Source organism: Rhyacophila brunnea, unplaced genomic scaffold, assembly GCF_057557595.1.
Source record: "Rhyacophila brunnea isolate RB1 unplaced genomic scaffold, BYU_Rbru_1.0 scaffold_11, whole genome shotgun sequence".
Lineage (NCBI taxonomy): Eukaryota > Metazoa > Arthropoda > Insecta > Trichoptera > Rhyacophilidae > Rhyacophila > Rhyacophila brunnea.
In genome coordinates this window covers 34,473,248-34,498,278 of record NW_028232763.1, presented here as the reverse complement: position 1 = coordinate 34,498,278, position 25,031 = coordinate 34,473,248, and the positions used below count along the sequence as shown (strand labels likewise).

At 36.4% G+C, this 25,031-nt stretch overlaps 1 protein-coding gene across 4 annotated transcripts; it reads right to left on the bottom strand.

The window, feature by feature from the left end:
• Positions 1-1,322: 1,322 nt before the first annotated feature.
• Positions 1,323-18,577, bottom strand: Cka (Connector of kinase to AP-1). 4 transcript variants are annotated; one of them, XM_085960331.1, is made up of 7 exons: positions 18,110-18,577; positions 13,900-14,160; positions 10,777-10,924; positions 10,091-10,285; positions 4,197-4,304; positions 3,171-3,343; positions 1,323-2,896 (listed from the first exon to the last, which is right to left on the bottom strand). In XM_085960331.1, exons 1-7 carry the CDS (start codon positions 18,365-18,367, stop codon positions 1,982-1,984), a joined length of 2,058 nt encoding a protein of 685 aa, XP_085816457.1. In that variant the 5' UTR covers positions 18,368-18,577; the 3' UTR covers positions 1,323-1,981. The 4 variants fall into 4 exon arrangements, with proteins under 4 accessions (XP_085816457.1, XP_085816456.1, XP_085816454.1 ...); XM_085960330.1 differs by having other exon boundaries at positions 1,811-2,896; positions 10,091-10,297; XM_085960328.1 differs by having other exon boundaries at positions 1,848-2,896; positions 3,171-3,340; positions 10,091-10,297; positions 18,110-18,499.
• Between the last annotated feature and the right edge of the window lie 6,454 nt (positions 18,578-25,031).

Sequence of the window (25,031 nt, the reverse complement as noted above, 5' to 3'; positions counted from 1 at the left end):
TTATGTCATTTTATTGTTATGTACTTTAAAGAGAACTCTACCTACATTGCAATAGGGAGATTCTTAGACTTTTTGCGAGCCTAATACTACAGGGTTAAGTGTTCATCCGTTACAAAACAAACGCAACAATTAAGTAGTATTCTAAGCTGCCTCATTGTTACTTTTGTTTCGCCAAAAACACTTAGAACCTTATAATCCTCCACTCAAGTTTTGTCAGGTGTCCATAACCTTCTCTGGAAAATGTACCTATACTTCTGTTATTGTATGGAATGGTACGATTATAGATGAAATATGCTGGCAAAAAGTGTTGATGATTTTGTAAATAAAACACTCTCCCACAATACCTCAATACTGAACGAGTTAAGCATCAAGGAAAGACTGTATTCTGTCTATGTATTATCGTTATTTGGACACATTGTTTTGGAATAACTAGAGCCTTGACAAACCTAGGCACCTCTTCTGGGTAGTGTGCAAGAGAAAATAGACGATAATGTGAGCAAAAAATGTTAAACGATAAGGTGATAAAAGTCACCGCAAGATAAAATAAATACGGTTGATTGGCCAGTGAGACTACTATATCTGCGCCTGGATTAAACCACAAGACATATTGATTACATCGATAAAGACAAATGAGATATCGCAGCAGCGTTTGGTAAGGTAGTGCGTCCTATCATACAACATCCCTAGCATTAGCGATCAGGTTAAGAATCCAAATCATATGATAGTAAAAAAGAACACTACCTAAATTAAAATGGTGACAAAATCCAATAAACACCCGAACGACGGGCGGCCTCGTCTTGAACAATACATTAAAGAGACCGGCAAACTATAAGACGGCGGTGATTGTTTATATCGGTGTTGCCAACCGAGCGTTCTTTTGACAGTTCTAGCATTTTTTAATAGGTTCGTAGTTAATAAACTATGTATCTGGCGGAGAGCATTAAATTTTTTAACACAGCTAAAAATTTCTCATGAAAATGCTAAAAGGTTTGCATGAAAAGCAACATGCCGGCTTTTGTAACATAACATATATTATTTATATACATACCAAATGACGTATTTGTTATGATTGACACGAAACAATAAATTATTCTTCTATCTTTGTTGAAGTGAAGACAATTCCAACTAATTAGATTATTTTCTTACCCTGTCTGGCATACTTTGTGCCAGGTGTATGATGGTGCACCTGATCCTGTCCTTTCTATAGAGATTGTGAAGTATACAGGGCAGCCATACGCCATTCACAAAGGATAAAATTTAGTCACCAACACAATCACCCGCTTATAGCTTGCGCGTTACCTCAACATAAAAATGTGATTTTTGAAAAGTAGATGCTGCATTACGACAATAATCAAATGACTATGGATATTTATAGATAGATATATATATTTTATGTATTCATGCGTCACATGTCTACGCGAACATGTCTCGACGCATATTATAGACAATATTTGTGTAATATTTCCCCTAATATACATAACTGGCGATGGATGCGCTCCAAAAGCCGCTCGGAACCGTTTTCAAACTGATAAAACGGATGGGAACACCTCTCCGTCTATCCGTCCGCCGTTGGAGCGCGCCGAGCGGCCGCTCTCATCCGTTGGAAACGCACCCCTACACGCACGTACGAGCGGATGTACAAAAAAAATCAGGCAATTTACAGAGACACGCCCGGATGGAGTCGGGGCGGCGACGTTCGGTTTCGCGTCGTATAAAAGTGAAAAGCTCGATCCGAGCGGGCGGCGGGACGGAGGGGTCGAGGGGAAGGGACAGGGATGAGGGAAGGGGGGCGCCGTAATACGCTACCTATCGCCTACGAATTGCTTTATTTATCATACAATGTCAATAAATATCATCAAAAACACTTCTAAAATTCATCAATATTAAAACATAAAATAAAAACACTAAGATGAGCGATACGAATTACATATTTGTTTGAAGTATATCTCTCGAACGACGGAGAGGGGGGAGAGGGCGGCGGCTAGACGAAGACCTTGGCGAGTGCGTCGGCGCCCGCGCTGGCGATGTACGGCCGCGCTGGGTGGAAGGCCACGTCCAGGATGCTCTCGTCAAATTTCTTGCGGTGCGCCGTGATTTCCTGCACGCACGTCTTGTTGTCCAAATTCCAGAGGCGGATGGAGCAGTCGTGACTACCCGACAGCAGGAAGAGGCCATTGGGGTCCACGGCCAGGCTGGTCACGGCGTCCAGATGCGCCACCATGGAGTGTGTCAACTGGCCCGTCTCATTGTCCCAGAAGCGGATGTGGCGGTCTTCGTGCGCTGTCACCGTCAGTGGAGAGGAGGGGTGTGACACCACTCGCATGGCGCCGCGACCCTCGCCTTCCAACCGCGTCACCGGCTTGCCCGTCTCCAGGTCGAAGATCACCGTGTGAGCGCTTTGGAAAGAGGCCACAGCCCGAGTGCCGTCGGCCGCAAAGTCCACACAGGTAGGTGCGCCGTCCGCTTCTGAACGCAGGGTGGAGGTGAGAGGCGTCGGTGTATTGGGCGACCACAGCCGCACCGTGCCATCGGCCGAGGCGGACAATAGCCGTTGGCGGCAGTGTGCCAACGACCATACTGCATCCGTGTGTCCCAGCAGTGCCTGTCCAACCACCTCCGGCTCGTACGCGTCGTACGGGTCTGTGGAGGAGGGCGGTACGTTCCAAGTGCGGACTGCGCCGTCCAGCCCCCCCGACCAACACTGCTGTCCGCCGGCGCCCATGGCCAAGCACAACACGGCTCCCCGGTGCGCCCGGAATGTGTAAAGCGGCTCCACGTCCAGGTTGGCTGACTTCTTCGCCGGAACTGTCTTGTGTAGGTTCCATAGCTTCAGAGTGTGGTCCTCTGATGCAGTGATCAGCACCGAATCCGTCGGGTGGAAGGCCAGCGCCCGAACCTGAAATGATACACCCGTTCAAATTACAATTCTTGATTCCTTCATGTGGTTAAATGGGGTAAGACATCATTTTCAATGCAACACAGAAGCACAGTCTACAGAATGGAGGAGAAAGTTACCTTGATTAACTGATAATAGAAATATGTGATTTTAATGGGATTCAAACCCATGACCTGCGGAATTAGGATATGTGCCCTAATCCACTACGGGGGCAAAAATTGCATTGAAACCAATAAATCAGCCCTATGACTGTCAGTATTGAAGGAACACTCACCCCGTCGAAATGCGACCTCAGTGTGTATTTTGCATTCCATGTCTTGCGAAAGGACACCTTAGTCTGCACCAGGTTGTAGGCGTCGGCCTCGTTGGTGACGGAGAGCTGTGCCAGCTCACCCAGTGCCAGTGAGTCCTCATCCCCATCACGTACGCACGTCCCGCTACGACCTACTGCCGCGCAAGCACATGTAAACAAACAATTGTCAATAAGGATATGCAATTTTAGCCTCTTCTATGCCGCAATTAGTTAATTGGTAGTAATAAATGTAAGAATTGGTGTAATTACGGCGAGTAAGTTCGCTTTAGCTGCTAGGGGGGGGCGGGGCAAAATGGCCTAGCACGGCACCGGGAGAAGCCCCAGACTGACAACTTTCAAATTCAAATACTTTTGTTAAACAATTTTATTGCAAATCATGAACAATGTGTGTATAGATTACAAATTAATATGTCACAGAAGTGAAACTGTTTTCATGAAATCATATGCAATAATTCGTGGTAGCTTGTCGTGCTGTGTCGATTATATTTTTACTGCCCTCCGAGCTGCTCAATATTCCACAACAGAATTCGTTCAGTCTCACGTGTTTGTTCAACACTGTTTTTTAAAATTTAAATTTTTAAATACAATTTAATTTTGAACTGATTGAGCTCAGATCATCAATCCGCCACTGGCTACACTAAGACATAGTACATTTTGGAAAATACATTAGCAAGACTACTGTAATGGTGACAATACAAAATTAAATTAAAGGAGCAATTTCAGACACTGTAGAATTACCTTTTTTTTTAATAACAATAAATATACATTGTAATTTCTGCATATATATCTAAATGGTAAATAACCATTTTGACTCCCCCACAAAATGGAGATTACCTTTTTAAAGGATAAATGGTTGTTAGTCATTCAATCAAACACACATTGAAAATACCACAGCATATTACCATAGATTATCACAGTATGCATTATTTTTTCAATCAATTAGAATTCAATAGACAATAACCGAGAGCACAGATGAATAAATATTACCTTCTGTCCATATCATTCCTTTATTTTCTTGTTTAACTAAATCATCCTCGTCGCGACTCAAAATGTCCAGCTCATTCAACACTTCTTCTGCCTCCGCATCCACTTCATCTGCAAACATTATATTTACAAAATGCATCAATTCTCAAACTCAACCTCAACTCAACCATATTGCAGCATCACCACAAAACACGCATTTTATGCGTATGCGAGTCATTTTATTATTAATACTATAATTTTGAAAACCCTTTATTGTGAACTGCATAATATGCACCAATGTGTTTGAACATTTCATTTTGGAATTAGTTATATTAAATTATTGTAATTCGATTTATTAATATAAAAATTGTAAAACAATGTTATTTTTTTAAAGTCAGTGATATTCAACATATTATATCTGTACCTTAGAGCTGAAAGTGCGGAAGTCACATTTTTATCGTTTTTAAGTCAAGTATGTATACAGATTTAAATGCGTATTCACATTCTGATAATGCTGAAAATTCAGAAGTCTAATGCCGCATGGTTTTAACAATACTCACTTCTAAAATAGCGGTAGTCCAATTATACTTTAGAGCTGAAAGATTGGATATCCAAGTTAAGTTATTTTTTAAGAAATTAATTGCAAAAGTGCGGAAGTCCAACATACCGTGTTCAATGAAATCAAATAAGTATGACTGACAAAGTTTAGAGGGCACTATTTATATCAGCCTACCTCCACCCTTCGCTACTGATATTAGATTATCAATTAATAAACATCAACACTTGTTTATTTCATGTTTTGGTCACTGCCCTACCGCATGTGACGAAAACGTAATTGATTTTAATTTATATTTTCGTAATGATTTTATTAAATGAATAAGCGTAGATGCGAATTCTTCTCCTGCGCGGGAGGAAGGCATTATGTTTATATTGTTGTCTTTTCATGTCAAAAATTATCCAACCCCTTGTGGTATGTTTATACAAATTAAGTTTTCAAATAAGAAATTACTCCAAAATTTGGATGTGGGTTTTTGGTTGAGAGTGTCTTCCCAGATTTACAAAATGAAGTGCACCATTGCAATTACAGAAAAAGAATCAAACAAATTGTGCCCATTTTACACATGTAGGAATAAACAAAAATGAATGTCTTTCTCCACTAAAGATGAATGTTACTTTTAAATTGAATTCTAAGAGGTAACTACATACAGTAAAACCTCGTTGATACGAATTCCACAGGACCGAAAATCGAAAAAAATTCGAATTACGAAATATGAAATGTATGGGGGAAAATATTAAAATTTTGAAAAAAAAATATTTTCGATTTTCATTAAGATCATTTACGATCATAGATGTGCCTACTTAATTTCCGATTCCGTGTGTGTTAATGGGTCATAAAATATCAGGATTATTTATATTCAGTTCTTAAAATAAGTAATTTATGATGTTTTAACCTTTCTAACGCGGCAACTGACTTTAGTCAGCCTATACGCGCAAGTCATCCGCGCGTCAGCTGACTAAAGTCATTTCGATTTTCGTTTGCCTAGTACTGCTTTCGGCCAGGCGCGAAAAAATCTAATATTGATTTAATTTATTCAGAAATCATCCTTCTCTTGACATCTGTCAATGAATAGCCTAAACTTTTGTTCTATCTAATTTAAATAAATATTTTTCGGGAGCGTGTCTTGGATAAAAAAATATCAGTCATCGGGCCAATTCAAACTTGCCGGGTATATTAGTGTCTTATCGCTTCTTAGTGCATGTGCGCCGAAGATATTTGACTGACGCGTTTGTAGCGATACGAATTCGCGATATAATATGTTATATTGTTTTTTAGTGATTGAAAAACTATTTGGTGCATAAACTGTTATATAGAATATGAGAAAGTTACATTGATCAAAGTGAATTTACAAAACATTTTACAAAAGGAATGCTTTTTGAGATTGCATTCATTCGTCTACCTGCTAGTATATTATCCGCGAGTTAATAGTTTCGGAAAATAATTTGAACAAGGTGTAATTTAAATATAAGAGTCCGCGATTCAATATTTCTCTTTGTTTATTGTTGATTAACATTTTTAAATACTATTTTCTGATTATACTAATAGGTAAAACGGACAAAAGTTGTTTATTTACCTTAGTTATCAGTCATTTATAAAGAAAAGATATGTTAAGTAAATAAACATTTTCACACAATTGAAAATTTCTGTATCGGAAAAATTAAAAACATTTTGTGATAGCATATTGTGTGTGGTCGATATTTTGTCATTATTTTAAAATGGATATCCCTGGTAATTTGAGCGATGAAATGGGAGAAGCAATTCATGATCCTGATTCAGATTATGAATTGAGTGAAAATGAGTACTACGATGATTCAGATACTTCCAGTGCCCCATCAGAAAGTGCTGCTGCCGCCGCCTCTAATTTAAATGTAAATCGTAATGTTGACGATCTGTCTTCGTGGACTACTGGACCTTTCATACCAGTTGTTCACGAATTTGATGATTTCTTTTCTGGAGTCAGCCCGCACACAAATTTATCAGATAGCTCTAAAGAAATAGAATTTTTTGAGCATTTTTTGAATTCAAATATAATGGACAGAATCGTAATCGAAACAAATAACTATTATACAGAAGACATTAGAAGACAAGAACCATCGCCGAAATCACGAATGCATAAGTGGGTCAACACAGACGTCCCAGAAATGTACATTTTTTTTGCTGTAAGTATGTTGATGACTAGAAATCGTCACATCACAATAGAGGAACATTGGTCAACCGATCCACTCTTATCCAGCCAAATGTTCGGGAAAGTAATGCCAAGAGACAGATATACTTTGCTTTTGAGGATGTTGCACTTTTCGGATCCCAATACTCAAATTCCTGGAGATAAATTACATAAAATTAAAATTCTGATCGACCATTGCCGAGAAATATTCAAAAAAACAATGATGCCGCACGAGAACTTATGTATCGACGAAAGCATAATTGTTTTCAAAGGTAGATTGCTGTTTAAACAGTACATTCCTTCAAAACGCCACCGTTTCGGCATAAAAATGTTCGTTCTTTGCGATGTGATGACTGGTTATATATTAGATTTCATAATATATTGCGGGGAAGGAACAGATATTGTCGATGAGCAGGGACTTGGCATTTCGGGAGCTGTGGTAACGACATTAATGAACGAATATTTCGGTAAAGGTCATACTATGTGGACTGACAACTGGTATTCAAGCCCAGACTTATTTAAACATCTTCACGAAAAAAAAACAAATGCTTGCGGAACAGTCCGAAAAAATCGAAGAAATATGCCAACATTTAGGAAGCTCAAGAAAGGAGAAGTGGAGTCAAAAAATAGTAGCTCGCTATTGGCTATAAAATGGCACGACCGGCGCGAAGTCCATATGTTGACTACATTGCACAATGATTCATTTACACCCACAGGAAAATTCAATAGGCAGACCGGAGAGCCTATACTGAAACCTACATGTGTTATCCAATATAATAAATGTATGGGATCTGTAGATAAAGCTGATATGATGTTAAGTACACTAAGTTGTATGCGAAAATCAATAAAATGGTACAAAAAGGTGGCTTTCCATATCATAGATCTGTTTTTATTAAATTCATATATTCTGTTTAGTACTATCACAGGCAAAAAAACAGGTCTAGCTAATTTTCAGTTAAAAGTAATCAGGCAAATATTTGAAAAATATCAAGTTCCAGCCACATCCCGCGCACAGCAACCCGTCGACCATCCACTGCGCTTATCAGCTAGAGCGATGGCAAAGCATATGCCGGACATAATTCCTCCCGCAAATAAACGGATAAATCCTTGCAGAGTTTGTCATCTTTGTGCGAATACAAAAAAAAAGCCGAAAACCAAAAAATATTCCAGATACATGTGTTCCGAGTGTAACGTGCCATTATGCGTGTATCCGTGCTTTAGAGAATACCATGAAAAGGTGAACTATTAAAATATTTAAGTGTTTCAAAAATACTAAAATGACCTACCTACATATCAGACGATGTTGAAATTTATAAATTAATAACATTTGAAACTATGTGGATTATGTGTTCTGTTTAGTGAATAGTGTATTGTCATGTTATCAAAATAAACCATTAATATTATCAAGTGGGGTGTAAAAAAGGATTTCTCATAATTTATTAAGTGGTCTGGGATTACGGTTGCATTAACTCTGAAGTTTTGAACATAATTCTGTCATCGACGCACTTGTCCGGAGCCGACACGTCAACAAAATGGCGACTGAAACGTAAGTCACACGCTTTTTGTATAACGCGGCTTGTTCGTCATTCTTTATCATAATCAGGTCACAAATGTTTATTTTTAAGATCGTTAAAAATATTGCGACTATTCATAATCACCGTTGAACACTTAAAATATTTTTGATGACTGTATTTGTACATGTTTGACTGACATTTATTGTGATTTATCACAACTTGAAATCATGACGCGCTCTATTGTATTAAAGCGGTATTCTTGACGCTTTGAAAGGGTTAAGAAAAGTCTGTCACAATTTTCAATGACTGCCTCATGAAATAATGTACTTTATTACGGTTTATTGCAATAACATTTTTATATGCCAGGACTCTGAAATCAATTCGAATTAAAGGTATGGTTTTATATGAAAATAATGTTCAAGGCACTTTTTTCGCGAAAATTTAGAATTATCCGTGTTCTTATTAACGGGGTTTTACTGTACATAGTAAGATGTTACGTGCATCTGGAAATAATAATATATGTAATTCCATTGAAATTACAAACAAGTATGGCATACATGCTAGACTGGGACAACTTTAACAAGCGGTGTTGCTGTGGTAGTGCTAATGTGAGCATTGCCAGCTAAACAGTTTCCTAAACAAATTGCCTTTGAGTTATACATAGTTGCCATAGTCTAAGAATTAATTAAAAAATAAAACACATTCAGTACTTATTTCATAATATACAGTCGAACTTGGTTATTACGAGGAAGATGGGACCGACTGAATTTGCTCGTTATAAGCATTACTCGTTATATCAGAGAATAGGTATTTTTAAATGAGCGGTCACATAACACAATAAGTCGAAAATAAAAAATCTGAAAACCATCATAAAAGTCCCCGAAACAAGCATGGCATTCATAAACTACAAAAGAAGTTGTTTACTGTAATGAACGCTGGTAGGTACCTACGGGCTTCACAAACTTTGGATTTTTCAACCATATGCGTGGATACTTTTTAATTATTGTCGGCGAAAACACCAATTAGATAGGTAATTAGACACTTAACTAGTGTCATAAACGTAATCCGACCCCGGCGGCATCCTGTCCGATCGGATTTTATTTCTTAGGGTCGAAATGTTTTTAAACGATTGACACATTAACAGTATTTTAGCTCGGTATATCCGATAAGTTGCTCGTTATAACAGTGAATAAATGTATGGAGAAAATCATAAACCAAAATGTCAACGAATGTTTCCTCAATACATCCGAGAACATAATAACCGAGTTCGACTGTAGTTTAATAATTGTCAGGAAGGGATTGGTGATATAAGATGTTTATTAATAATGTGTTTTATTTTAATTAAAACAATGTCTTTCCCTCAAAAATTATTGTTTCTATTATTAATTTCTTGCGAATTTCTATGAAAAAAAAAATATCTTTTATGGAAATATATTAAAAGTATATCATGTATTTCACCATGATTCCAAGAGATGACAATAAATGCACAATATATTGAATTATTTAAAACAATGGCTACCGGGCCTACCATAATGAGTGTAAAGTCCAGCATGTATACACGCTCATTTTCTATAGCCGTCCTTGCCCGCACAGAATTGTATGCTTATAGCATACATCCGACAAACTCGTATGGAAGGGTGACAATAGAATGATTGTATTTGTTAAGAAATGAGCAAATTACCAGGGTTGGTGATAAGCGTGGAGGAAGGTTTGGTGTCCATGTCGTCGAGGTCGTCGACGTCCATCTCCTGTCCCGTGAGGAACTCAAAGTTGGCCAGCACGGCCGCCTCCCCATCCAGCATGGCCGACTGGTCGGAGGCCGGCCCCCGAGACCCGCCCACCAGCGCCTTCTTCACCGAACCCGGAGCCCGCCTCACTGTAACACAACCTGCATCTGTCACACCGCCATTCAATACATAAATCGGTACACCGTTAATAATGTATGTAATAAAAAAATTATATTACATACAATCGCGGAAAATTTTGTACAATTTCATTTATTAACTAGAATTTAAATTCATATCATAAAGTTCCTTTAGTCCAGTGGTGGTGAACCTATGGCAACAGAAAAAATTCTGTTGGCATATGGTAGAATTGTAGAACTATAAAGGGTAGATTTTCAGCAAACCAATAATAATAAAATTCTTTATTTACGCAGGCTGATAACTCAAAAATAACTTAATTCGACTTGATCAAACAATTCGAAAGATTTCTTCAATTCATGATCTTAATCCCTGCATTAGATTAATAAAATTAGCAGGGCATAATTTGTCCAATCCTGCTCCACAATTTTTAAATCGATCTGTTCACAAATCTGACAGAAAAGTAGAACACTACCGTGTCAAAATAGTATATAAGACCGAATACCTTGAGTGTCGGAGCCCCGTTTATCTGATTCGTTGCCATTTAAGTTGAGGCTGATGTTATCCTCTTGATCTGTGTTGTTGTTCATCCCAAGCAGAGCGCGTACCCTGTTTGAACGCACGTCTAATATTGTCTCCGCATATCCAATCTCCTGTATTGCAATGAAACAAGGACATTTTATATCAATAACATTATTGTAGATAAAGGAATTTCTATAATATATTTGTAAAATACACGCCTGCGAGTGAGGCTCCCATCATGATCAATGGCTAAGAATTGACATCGAGCCGACGAATTCATATATCGCACCGTGAGTGTGAAACCAAGGCATCTGCAAAAGACATATTTTGGAAATACTGGGGTTTGAAGTCTTCATTTTGTTAGAAATAGAGTTTCTAAAAAAAACCATAATATTTGGTTTATATCTACATTATATTGCATGTTCTTTCAGTTACTTCACTTTTACATTATCAAGATCACGACTTTTGCAGTTGTTTTGCATTTAATACTTTGGACGCGGAAGACGCACACGGTGCGTAATGACCAGGCGGCCGATCGATGTAATTAACCTGCATTTTAAAGGGGGCAATTAAAATCTCATTATCTATTCAGCAGCGAAAGCGTTAATCTCGAAATTGAAAAATTTGGAGATGCCTTGGTTTTACACTCACGGTGCGATATGTATCTGAGATCATGCATTACCCCTCAAATCAACATCCACCAAGAAGTCCGCACTTAAGTGAATGTTCCTCTCAAGAATAAGTAAAATAAAACTAAACACAACCCTCATCAGGCCCGTATTGACCTACGGATTGGAATGCTAGGCCTTATCAATGAAAGATATACGAGGAAGATAGCGCATGGCGAGTAAGGTACAACGTATGATGATCGTACCATTATCTCACATGTGAAATGTGAGACAAAATCACTAAAACGGGTCTTCTTTAAGGACGGACGTGCTCAGCGTGGGTCAAAATGGAGCTTTTTTCTATTTTCAAAGCATGATCCTGGACATACCTTAAACGTTGTAGATAATCTATTTATATAATTTTGAAGCCTTATTATCCATTATATTTATTTTAAACATTTGGTGACTGCATAAAGTATTTTTATTACATAAAATAGTATTCTTTTAAACCTCTCGCTCTAATGTTTTATAATATAGTCGTATTTCAGTACATAAATGTGCAGTGGTGTTAAAATTTTTTACATTTATTAATTTTTAAACGCAAAATAATGTTAACATTATATAGTAACATATTTACGATAAAAAATAATATTTTATAATCTTTGTGATCCCAAATTTGACAAGAATTAGGCATTTTATTATTCAAAGAATAGGCACGATTCACACATTTGAAGATAATTCTAAAGATACTGATTATAAGCTATGTCTTTGACTTTTATAGTATTTGGCAACGACCATTACCGAAAACAGTAACATTTTCCTTAAGTTAGCCGACACTGAAAAGTTGAAACCAAACAAATTTCGTATTTTACAACATGACGGTATAATGGATAGTTCTGTATGGACGTGACACATGGAGCCATACAGAGAAATAAGAGGTTGTCTAAGAGCAAAAGCACACTGCACACACGCGGCGCACATGGCATAGGCAGTGCCATGGGACTCTTTTCAGTAGTGTGAGCTGACCAACTGCCAACAACACCATGCGTGCATCTTCTAGTGTGCATCCGTACCAATACGGAATTGTTTAAGTCTTTAAAAACAATAACATGAGTAAATAAGTGGCGAGTCAGTGTGATTGTCTGTAAGCCTTCGACACGTGCAGTGAAATTGGGTAAGAATATTATGCCCATTGCATAGTTTTAACATTGTCATCTATTCAGATTAACGGGGATATCGATATTACGGGGAATAATTTTCCCGTCTATCCCAGTAAAACGAGAATCAACTTATAACAATAATAATTAAACTGTTATTGATATCAGTAGCAAAGCCAAGGTTAAGTAAACGATTATTTGCGATACTGCTTACCTAATTCGCTATAAAACTGACATAAATTTTGTAACACAGAGAATCAATATTTTATTAGTCATTAAATGTCATTTTATGGAGCATCTGATTACTCATACATTCATCCCTATACATATTAATATACCATACACACTTAATTTGTATATTATGTAATTATGATTGGTAGAATGCAATTCAATATTATCTGAGTGAATATCATAGTCCCGAATACAATGAGCTTGTTCACATTTTGAAGCATGATCTATTTAGAATATAAATTCATGAAAAGATTATTAACGAATTGCAATCCGATTATTTTTATCAGTCAATATTGCCTGATAGTGACCTCTACCTACATTGCTATAAGACGTCGCCGATAATGAAATTCAGATAGACAATTCACTCTTGTTTAACGACTCCCCCTTAAATATAGGTATATATTATGTAAATAGCTATGATGAAGAATTGATGGATGGTACTAAACTGGTAAACTCACAATGCCAATTACAATGTTTTTGGATTTCTATTAAATTGCCAATTCAAAATGAATTTTTTATAACTTTTACCGTGAAGGAAATGAAAACTTTATTGGTTTTAAAATAGCGTGCAATTTCATCATAAAAACTTCATAAACAGGAGCAAAAATATACTACTCAATATAGATTATATTTCGGTATCTTTTGAGACACTGCGGCCAAGTAGTCATCTATCGTTGTCTTCTTAAGGACTAAACAGTTGTATGCCTATTGACCGAGAGATCATGGTTCTTACTTATTGGTCAAAAGGAGCAAAAATTTTATATATGCAGATATTTTACATCGCTGTCTTATAAGTCTTGTGAATAATGATTTATTTCCTTCCACATTACAGCAAAGAAAACACTAATTAGTTTTTTCTCATGATTAAATACTGTCTCTTTGTTTAATAATTGAAAAACATTACACAATCTTTGAATACTATTGTAGATGAATATTTGACTCGAGCATAGATTGGAGTCTTCATAAAGTGGTGTGGTTCGATTCCACATTTATTAATTCTTCAGAATGTGATGTATATTGTGATACGCACATATTTAACAGAGCTATGTCTAGAAATAACCAGATAAACGAGAGATCTCAATGTGCTTGGGACAAAAGAGTTACGCATACCTCAAAGTACTGTCTGATGAGTTGCCGTCCCTGTCTCCATGTGACATTGGGTAGTGGTTCGGGTCCCTGCTCAGCCAGTTCGGATTCGTCATCGGCGGGCGGCCTGGTGTCTCCCTGCTGTAGCTCCACGCCGTACTTGAGTTTGTGAAATTTGCCACGCTCCTGCTTCAAAGCGTACTCGAGCATTTTTATCCGCCGCACCAGGTCATTGCGTAGATTTTCTAGCCCTTTCCGCTCGCCTTGCAGGAATGCTATGCGAGCCTGCAACAATAATCCAAATTATAAGTCAACCGGTGTCCACTTCTGGTACTAAAGTTAGATTTTCAATGATATGTTTACTGTTTCGGTGGAGAAAGAGTGAAGTGTGTTTTGATTAACATCTGTAAATTTTTATTGTACATTAGGTACATTTAAATTTATGTATATTTGAAAGTATCATTTGTAGCAAAATTTCAAAATCATATTTGTCCATTCTAAGATATTTTAATAAATATCAGATCTCTTAGAGCCGAGCCACACCGGGCGACTCTGGTCTCGAGACCAGACCGATGTATGCAGTTATATGTTATATGGTCGCCCAGTAGTCGCGCAAGCAATAAAGTCGGGCGATCAGTAAAATCTCGTTCGTGCAGTCGGTCTGGTCTCCCCGTCTCTCTGGTCGGGCGATCGGTAGCGATGTATGAAAACATATAGCTATGTATTGAGCGCTGCCACACTAGGCGACCAGTTGCCGGCAGCCAAGCCGCGGAGAGGCGTATTTTTTGCATACTTGCGTGTACATTCGTTCTTTAGTGTTATTATTATTGGCTGCCTCTCTGGTCGCCGGCAAGTCGCCCGAGTAAATCACCCGAAGAGACCAGAGTCGCCCGGTGTGGCCTGGCTCTTACAGCAGTCCCTTTTTGAAAAAAATTACGCACCCACCGATGTCTTATATTTTTACTTGTAGTAATAATTATAGAACTAGCATAGATACATATTATCCTACATATCCTATAGATACATAGCCTCTTATAATTGTCACATTGTAATAACTGAATTTTTGAATTTCAAACAAATATTTAAAGATACTTTTTTGTGACAACCTGTGTATTAATTACATTGTTACAATTATAATAATAATACATAAATGAAGGTTTATAAGTAGAGAAAATCTCAAAATTTTCAACTCGTCACATGGTCAGAACAGCAATAATAGCTATTTCTATGCTTGGAACTAAAACTGAACGAATATCATTCTTGTGGATATAGTGACTCCATAAATTATGTGATATATTATTCAAAGGTCATGGATTCACGTATAAAACCTTGCAATGGTTACAATGATACATTAGTAAATCAAAATTATAAGAATCATTATTGTGTTAGTCATATTGTGAACACCGTGGGCCGCATTATATGACTGGGCCGTGTACACAGAATGGACAAGCGACGCATGATAAAGAAACTGACATTCGGAAAGCCGGAAGTCAAAAAAAGGTCTGGTCGACTTCGTACAAGATGGAGTAATGGTGATGAGTTGGATTTAAAGACCACGGGCGTCCTAACCTAAACTGGATGGAAACAGCTTTGTGGACCTGGATAGATACAGATTCTACAGGAGGCCGAGACCCACAGAGGGCTTGCAGTGCCCAGGAAAAATAAAATTATACTAGCGATCGACCGTGATTTCATCCCGTGAAATACAGAAAGAAAAGGTGGACGGATATACACGATGAAGAAGTAGAGTGATTAGTAGTATTATTCGTTTGATTTCTAGGTGTGCGAGCTCATCTACCCACACTTGTTGTTTCTTTCATATTGTTGCAAATTATCGACACAAAATTTGTAAAACTGTTTTTTGCCACTCTGTAGTTTATGACAGACATTTAAAAATACAGTTTGGATTGTCTAATCTCCACAATTCGGAACGATCAAGTGCAGTATCAGGTGTTAAATAAATACAAATTCTTCTCAAATAAATGAGTAATATTGCTGGATTATTCTTTATAGGCCTGGGAAAACTTTTTGGATGAAAGGCCAAATTAGTAATATAAAATGAACGGCGGTCCGCAAGTAAAATACTATTTTTGGACATACCTATAGTATTTTTACCATGAAAAAGAAATTTCAACAACAACGTTGTTTGCCCAAGCCTGTTTTAATATATTCAAATATCGTGTATCTCTCACTACGTAAAATAAATAAATATGAAAGATCTTCAAGCATTGATTTAATACCCCATTTACATGCGCATGGATTTACTGTTGACAGTAAGAAAATGTATGGGTAAACATGTATTATCCTGCAGTTGGCAAGATTGGATGCACGAATCAAACAAGTTTGGAAGCTTCTGAATTTTCATGACAGTAAAATTTTTTTCGATCTGCGCCTGCGCAGTAGAACGATAGTGGCGAACCTGCCAGCAAAAAAACGAACTTTCAGGTTAACGATTTTCACTGCTGTCAAATAGTACGAAATAGTACCATAAAATGACAACATCGCGTCACACTCACTCTTAGAGAATGAATTGGAGAGACAGTCAGCACTTTTACGTGTAAACAGTTATTGTGATGATAGTTTAAAATAAGCACTATTGCCGCCAGTAAATCCATGCACGTACAGGCGTTATAAGGTAATGAACTTTGTTTTTCGTCTCCTGAACATTTCACATATTGTCGCTTTCAACAAACCAATCCTAAGATGACGACATAACGATAAAAAAACATATACAGTCGAACTTGGTTATTATGAGGAAGATGGGACCAACTGAATTTGTTCGTTATAAGCGTTACTCGTTATGTCAGAGAATAGGTATTTTTAAATGAGCGGTCACATAACACAAAAAGTCGCAATTCAAACAAAAATACAATTAGAATTTTTCCCCGAACAAGCATGGCATTCATAACTACAAAAGAAGTTGTTTATTGTAATGAATGCTGGTAGGTACCTACTTACTTCACAAACCTTGGATTTTTTTCAACCATATGCGTGGATACTATTTTAATCTTGTCGGCGAAAAAACCAATTAGTTAGGTACTTAGACACTTAACTAGTGTCATAAACATAATCCGAACCCGGCGGCATCCTGTCCGGTCGGATTTTATTGCTTAGGGTCAAAATCTTTTTAAACAATCGACACATTAACAGTTTTAAGAAAAATTTTGATGATATTTTACCTCGGTATATCCGATATGGAGCTCATTATAAAAGTGAATAAATGTATGGAAAAAATCATAAACTAAAATGTCAACGAATGTTTCCTCGTTACATCTGAGATCTGGCTATATCCGTGATTGTAATAATCGAGCTCGACTGTATTAAAAACTTTAATTCAGCACCATAGACTAAAATCAATTCTAAATCTATAAATGTACGTCAACTTCCTATTTTTATTAGAGATTTAGTTATATATTTTTATATTAAACCAAGTAAAGAAAGAGAGGATATTCTTTTCAGTTTTCAATAAACATCTGAAGCCAAACTATGACTATCAACCACCTACAATCAGGTAACTATCTGAAATCAATTATTTATTATAGATAACTATCAGATTTTATCTTTGTAATAAAGCAGTGCATAATGACTCATTTAATACGTCCCTACATTTGGAATTATTATTTATTATGTTGGTACAAATATAATTAAGTGCATTTAAGGTATTTAAATTCGCTTGTGGCACTCCCCAAATAAATAGGTTATAAATTTCAGACATCGAAAAATAAAATGATTTTTCATTTTGGAATTTCAGTTTCTAAATTATGCCATTGATTAAGAAAATAACTCCTTATCTGAAATAAGTCATAAGTCATAAATACAACTAATAAATTCAATTTATCTACATTAATTGAAAATCTGACATCAAGGGTAAAATAGAAAATTTTAGTGATATTTGTAAAAAAAATAATAATAAATAAAATGTAATTGCCAATAACTATACATGCGCTGATGGTAAGTGCACAACTTTGAATTTTCAATAATAATAGTTCAATATCGAATGTAAATAAATCGGTGTTTTAGCGAGTGACATAAAAAAACATAAAAAATGTCACCGTCGGGAAAGTACACAAACATACAAATAAAGCAGATTTTGAAGTTACATTCACTAAGCTAATTATAAATAGCGAGTTGACCACGCGTGGCTATATCGTCAGATGTTTTATTCTAAATCTAACCCGTTAATAAAAAATATTGAATCGTATTTTGACATTGCAGTAACGTCAGAACTACGTACCTCAAACTCCGCTCTGTCGACTTCCCATTGAGACCTCTCCAGCTCGAAGCGGGCCCATTCGTGTTGTATAAAATGCAAAATGCCAGGGATCGAATATTCGGGCGTCTGACTTGGCTCCTCTGTTTGTTTATCGCTGATTGTACCGCCAATTTGGGGGCCCAATTGTCCCCCATTTTGGTGTGAAACCGAGCTATCATCCATGGTTGTCGGGATTTTCATGACATGGCCACCATTACCAAACTTGTCACTTATTATCATAAGATTGGTCGACAATTAGATTATCTACACGGCGATTGTTTATAAACACATAATTGTACGAAATAAAAAAATGCTTATCACTTTCTGGTAACAAAAAAATTACTATACAAAAAATTTATACAATCAGTGGGACGACGGAGTAACAGGCCAACCCCAACCTCTTTACAGAATTTGCTTTTTTTATTAAACGCCCGATGTTGCCCGTACACTAAATTTATTTCGCAGCTGGTGATGCATATTGTTATTCGACGTCAACGTCATTAAAATTACCTACCTATTCTACCTATATTAAATAAACATTCTTTTTCAATCAAATCATTATTATAACAATTAAAATTTCTATGCCGAAATATATTTTTATAATTAATTTTCAAACTATCCTGTTGGTATTCAGAAAAATATGAATAATTTTTATTTTAGAAATATTTTACCAAGGTACAATAAAAACTAAAGTCGTAGGTCCCTGTTTCCAACAAATTTTAACTTGCATTAACGGTATTGATTTAATAATTTTATAGATAGTACGTAATCAAGATAATAGGCATTAATATTTTAATAATTTATTCAATAAAATTATATTGCGGCTTTTTTTTCAATATTAAGTATAATCTTAATACTACCTACCTATAATCTATTGAGTTTCCAAACACGCAAAATGTATTTACTAAGGTTTAAAAAAAATCTGTGTGTTGCATGTGAAAACCGTACTGACCAGTTTCAATTCACCTACAATATTTCAATATAAAATCCCATCGCCTGCAAACTCCATACCTGGTTGATATTGTGCATACCAATGAGTCAACACCTCCTTGGCTACATACCGCCCAAGTGCTACAACACAGTGGTCGAGCGGGCGGCGGGGCGAGCACAACTCAAATGTATAACCGTGTGTGAAATGTTCATAGACAATGTCTATTTTTTGGGCATATCACACACGGCTATAGTTTTGAGTTGCAAGCGCGTTCACTCTGGCCAAGCACTAACACTAGTAAGCCGCCAATGAACAGGTTCAAATACTTTACAAAATGGTAAAATCTATGTACGCACAAAACCTATGTGAATTTAGTAATCTATAGGTGATACAGAGGCCATGATAACCATTCCTCTTCATATTTGAAAAATTCGTTCAAACTCCACATACATACCGTAAGTAAATATTGACAGCATCATTTAATATAGAAAGTAGATCCCTGGTTTAAAGACTAGTGGAAAAGGTTCATCTTCTTCCTAACCTATACACCTAGGGGCGGCAGGTTATATGAAAGTATGGTGAAGCAGGATAGTATGGTGAGGCGGGCTGATAATCAAGTTGCAGCAAAATTTCCGTGTTAACATAATATTATATGGTTACGTTATAATAACCAAGTAAATCCTCCGTGATGCCCTGAATTCTTTTTATCATGTTGCTATTTCTCGTAAATTGTCGGCTATTGTTGTCCTGCTTCATTCAGTTGTATGAGAAAGCCAATTCTTAGCCTCTCTGTTTATTTAATATCTCTATGCTATACACCCTCTGCAGGTAGTTTTGTTATTGGTATTGTACATAACACAAGTTAATTTTCCTGAATCATCTCATATGAAAAGACATACCTATCCTGAAAAACTATTGCGTTTGATATATGCATTGAATTCTATTACCATTTATTTTCTTCAAGTGAATGTGAACGCGAATTTTCGCAAATGAATCTAATTATTACCCCAACAAGAGCTTCATTGAAGACCAAAACAGTTTCGGCACTTTTGTTCATCAAACTCGTCGGACCACTTTTGACAGTTTTCGATCCTTCAAAATACATTGATCGGTGGTTGGTTACTCAGTGGAAGACATTCAGCCATAGACTCCACTAACAAAAGGAATCGTGACGATTTGCCAGAGAAAAATTGGACTGATCTTTGGAAATCACCATGGCCTCCACAAAGGGGGGGGGGCTGACAGGGCTCTAGACTAGGGGATCAACCAGATAAGTGAGATAAACGCACATCAAAAATTTGCTCTAATCGTAAAAATCGGCGCTAATTTCCTTCAGGCGTATTAACATTTTAAAATATGTGGTTGTGTTATTGCATTTTTTGGTTAATGTTTGTTGATACACTGAATACCCTTAATTTTACCAAGAACACCATTTGAAAAACGCTACCAGAGCATCACACTGTCTTTAACCTTAGTGATAGGTAGGGGGCCCGCCAAAGATCCTGTACTGGGGACTATGTGGAGGCCATGGAAATCACTATATACTTTTATTCAAATATAATCTAATATATAAAAAATAATATTTGTTTGTTTGTTCGTATTGTATGCGCTGCCATACCGTTCATCCGATTGCGATAAAACTTTGTTAACTTATTGCTTGCACTTCCGCGAAGAGTATAGGCTATATCTTATATTTAAAAATGAATGTCTGTCTGAATGTCTGTATGCCAGTCTGTCTGTCTGTCCCGTATGCGTTCCTATACCATTCATCCGATTGTGATGAAATTTTGGTAAGTGGTTGTATGCACACCCGCAAAGAAAGATTAGAAGAAGATTAGAAAAATCATCATCTTCTTCTTCATCATTCTATTTTCTTTTATTCGTATGGTTCCTACACCATTCATCCGATTGCGACAAAACTTTCGTCAGTTATTGTACGCACACCCGCAAAGGTTTCTAAATTGATATAACCATCTTCTTCTACTTCTTCTTCATTATATCTTCTTTTATTTGTATGGTTCCTATACCATTCATCCGATTGCGATGAAACCTTCGTCAGTTGTTGTGGTAACACCCGCAAAGGTTTCTGAATTAGTACAACCATATTCTTCTTTTATTTTATATTCTTCTATTCGTATGCGTTTCTATTCCATTCATCCGATTGCAATAAAACTTTCGTCAATAATTGTGCCAAAACCCGCAAAGGTTTCTGGATTAGAATAACCATCTTCTTCTATTCACAATGAAACTTTGGTGAGTTGTTGTGCGCATGCCCACGAAGATTTCTGAATTAGAAAATCATCTTCTTCTTCTATTCGTATGCGTTCCTATACCATTCATCTGATTGCGATGAAACTTTTGTCAGTTGTTGTGTGCACACCTGCGAAGGTTTCTAAATCACTATTACATAAAATACAAAGTTTGTTGTTTGTTTGTTCCATCCAATTTTGGTTTTTCTACTGCTTTTTAATAACATTAATAATGTTTTCATATTTTGGATTCGACTTTAATTTAGTGTTCTTTTGTTTTACCTTTACTCCTATTAGAATTATTTTCATATTGCCATATTGTATTACACAGATATTTTAATATTAAAAAAATAATTACCTCTTATTATTTTTTAAATATCTAAGATAAATATAACCACGAAGCGACCCTGTGCGATGCCGGGTACTTCAGCTAGTAATATATAATATGTCTTCACAATTTTATTTTTTACAACTTTAGTTATTTTTTTATGCGCTTCATGGCATAGGAAAAGTTGCTTGAAATGATATTTGAATATAATATTCTTCAGTAGGTAAGAAGTTTGGCAAGAAGTGAGTTCTGGCAGCTTTGTTTAAAAAAAAAGCCCTGTTACGGCATCAAAATATTTGGGAACCACTCTCAAAGGTAAAATGAAAAATAGATTTTTTTCAATGACAATGAGTAAGTTTGGGATAAAAGGACATTAAGAATAATCTTATAACAATGTGACAAGATCTTCATTTGCAAATAAGCGTAGGTACAGTATGAAAGTATAAAGGTTAGTGGAAGAGAAACGTCAAAAATACTTTGGAAAGATTGAGAAAAATCAATATCATAAACTCTTTATTTACCGGCAATAACATTGGAATATTGATGATGTTTACAGGATTTAACTAAATATTTTCGATTAACATTGAATATAAATCAAAAAAAACCATTCCATGAAGCTTCGAAACAACTTTATTGATAACAAAAAATATTGTAGATATTTTGTAGATGTGGAATAGACAATTCATTAAAATATATTACTTGTTTTAAAATCAATGGACAAAAAATAATGCCCAAATAATTGTGTAGTATGTGGCAGTGGCGGCTCATGATCATAAAAACAACTGGGGAATCCTTCGGGAATGAAAAGAATATTAATTATTTCATTAATGGACTATTACATCTCCATCTTCGTGAAGACCTCATGACTGAGGATCGTAGGCCTGATGATGGGTAGACCCCATTCCTCTTTACATTCTACAACACGCAAGGCCTGTATCAGCGGAAGAACTGGCACTGATGGATTGGTGCAGCTACCTGGCGCGTTTGGAGTAATTGGCCATTAGATATAATTAACGTGTTATTTAAATGAGGTAATTAAAAGGTCAGCAGTGATTATGTTAATAGTGCGACATGGCATATCTAAAAGACAAGACAACGTGGACACTAACGATCCTAATAATTATAACCCTTGGGCCATGCAAATTCGATAATTGTTTATGGATGCGATAGGTCACAATAACTCGTAGACCAGCACCCATAGTTATAGCTGATATTAGACCAGGTATTCATCGCTGCCTAGTGTCTGAGTATGGGGTATGTACCCGGAAAAGTAAAGGGGTCCGCGGTTGAAGCGACGAGAAGCTATTATTAGTAGGTGGGGTAAGTGCGGAAGTCAGTGTTTCCTTAAAAAATCAATAAAAAATTATTAAGAATATTTTTTTGAAAAAGAACCGCCCCATACCTGTATGCGTGCCTGAACAGTAAAATTAACAACTATTTAATTAATATTGCGCCAAGTTCTTGATATCGAATTATTTTACAACGTTTTTATTAGCTCGTATTCTTGTTTGTCCGGTGGTTTTGTCCAGTACAAATCTTGCAATCGATTTTTAACTAACTTCCCGACTAGCTAGACATTTTAAACTTTTAGAATATATCAGAACACAATGCCAATGCATTCTTTTAATACTTTTAGCCATCTTTAAGCAGAATTGAATTCATTTTCAGTTAATTCTGTTTTGTATGGAAAGTTACTTCAGAAAAATCCGTAATCCAATCCACTATTATTGGTTGCTAGGGGTCTGGGCTCCTAGCAACTAAATTATTAATATGTATGTGCGTTACTATGGAGATCAAAATGAAATGTCAATGTGACATTTCAGTATTCTATATTTGTTTGTTTGTTTTTTATTTACTTCATATCAAGTACAACTTTGAGCATAATATTGAGCATAATAATTCAACAGAAAATTTAAAAACGTTGTATATAAAAAGTTCTTTTTATCTTGTAATTATTTTGTTTCCTCTTTTTTAAACCCATTGAAAACAGATTTAAAAGTAAAAAAAAGATGGAACAGCAAGATGTAATTTTGTAGTAAATTTTACAAGATTACTAAAACTGTTGTATTACATGTTTAATTTCCATATTTGTTTTTAAAGAAGTAGCTATTGAAATGTTTCAAATAACATTTATATTTTTAAAAATGTGGGCAACTTGTTGGGTTTCAAGAAATATCTAAAAATAAAAACATATTTTTTTTACTAAGAACAAGCGGCACCAAATTGACGCCGAATGTAAAGAATCACTTGGTCAACTCCGCCTATAGTAATAGGGAACGACTCTACCTACGCTATGGCCGGTCCCAAGCCCGGATAAAGGGGGAGGGTTCGTCGTAGGGCTAATCACCCAACACGGTAAAAAAAAACCCTGATTACGAACACCAAAACAACTGCCTTGGACCCCGGTCTCCCCATAAACCAACGACCCAAGCAAAGAATTAAGGACAAACGATTATATATATAATGTGGCACATGGAACGTACGCACTATGTTGCAGCCGGGCAAGATGGAGGAGGTTGCAATTGAATTGCATAAGTATAAAATGAGCGTGACTGCATTGCAGGAAATAAGATGGGAGGACGCAGGTTTCATAAACAAGAGAAACTACACTTTGTATTACAGTGGATCTGCAGGTACGCAGGGTCGCTATGGAACTGGGTTCTTGATCAGCTCTGATATCCGCAGGGCAGTACTAGGATTTGAGCCAATTAGTGAGAGATTATGTAAACTTAAACTGAAAGGTACACTTTTCAATATTACGTTCATCAACGTTTATGCCCCAACTGACGATGCGACCGAGGAAATTAAGGATAGATTCTATGAAGATCTGTAGAGAGCCTGCGAAAAAGTCTCCCCACATGATGCTCTAATTATCTTGGGAGACTTCAATGCAAAAATTGGAAAAGAGGAAGCATTTAAAGAAGTAGCTGGGCAGCACAGTTTGCATGAAACGACAAGCGATAATGGTGAACGTCTATGCTTCTTAGCGGCTGCAAATAATTTAATAATTAGTAGTACATGGTTTAAACATAAAAATATCCACAAAGGAACCTGGAAAATACCTGGAAGTAATACATGCAACCAAATAGATCACATTCTTATATCGAAAAGAAGAGCGACAACAGTGGAGGATGTGCGCGTCTGCAGAGGAGCCAATTGCGATTCTGATCACTTCCTGGTGAGAGCAAAATTAAAACAAAAAATCTCCTTAATACTGAAAAAAGAAGGCCAGAGAAGAACTAAATGGAAAGCTGAAAAATTGAGGGATGAAGAAATTTTGGATAAATACCAGGAATCTATAGAAACAAACTTAAAAATGACTTTAATAACCGATGATGTGAATGTGGACTGGGAAAATACAAAAAACTGTATTATCACGAGTGCCACAGAAATTCT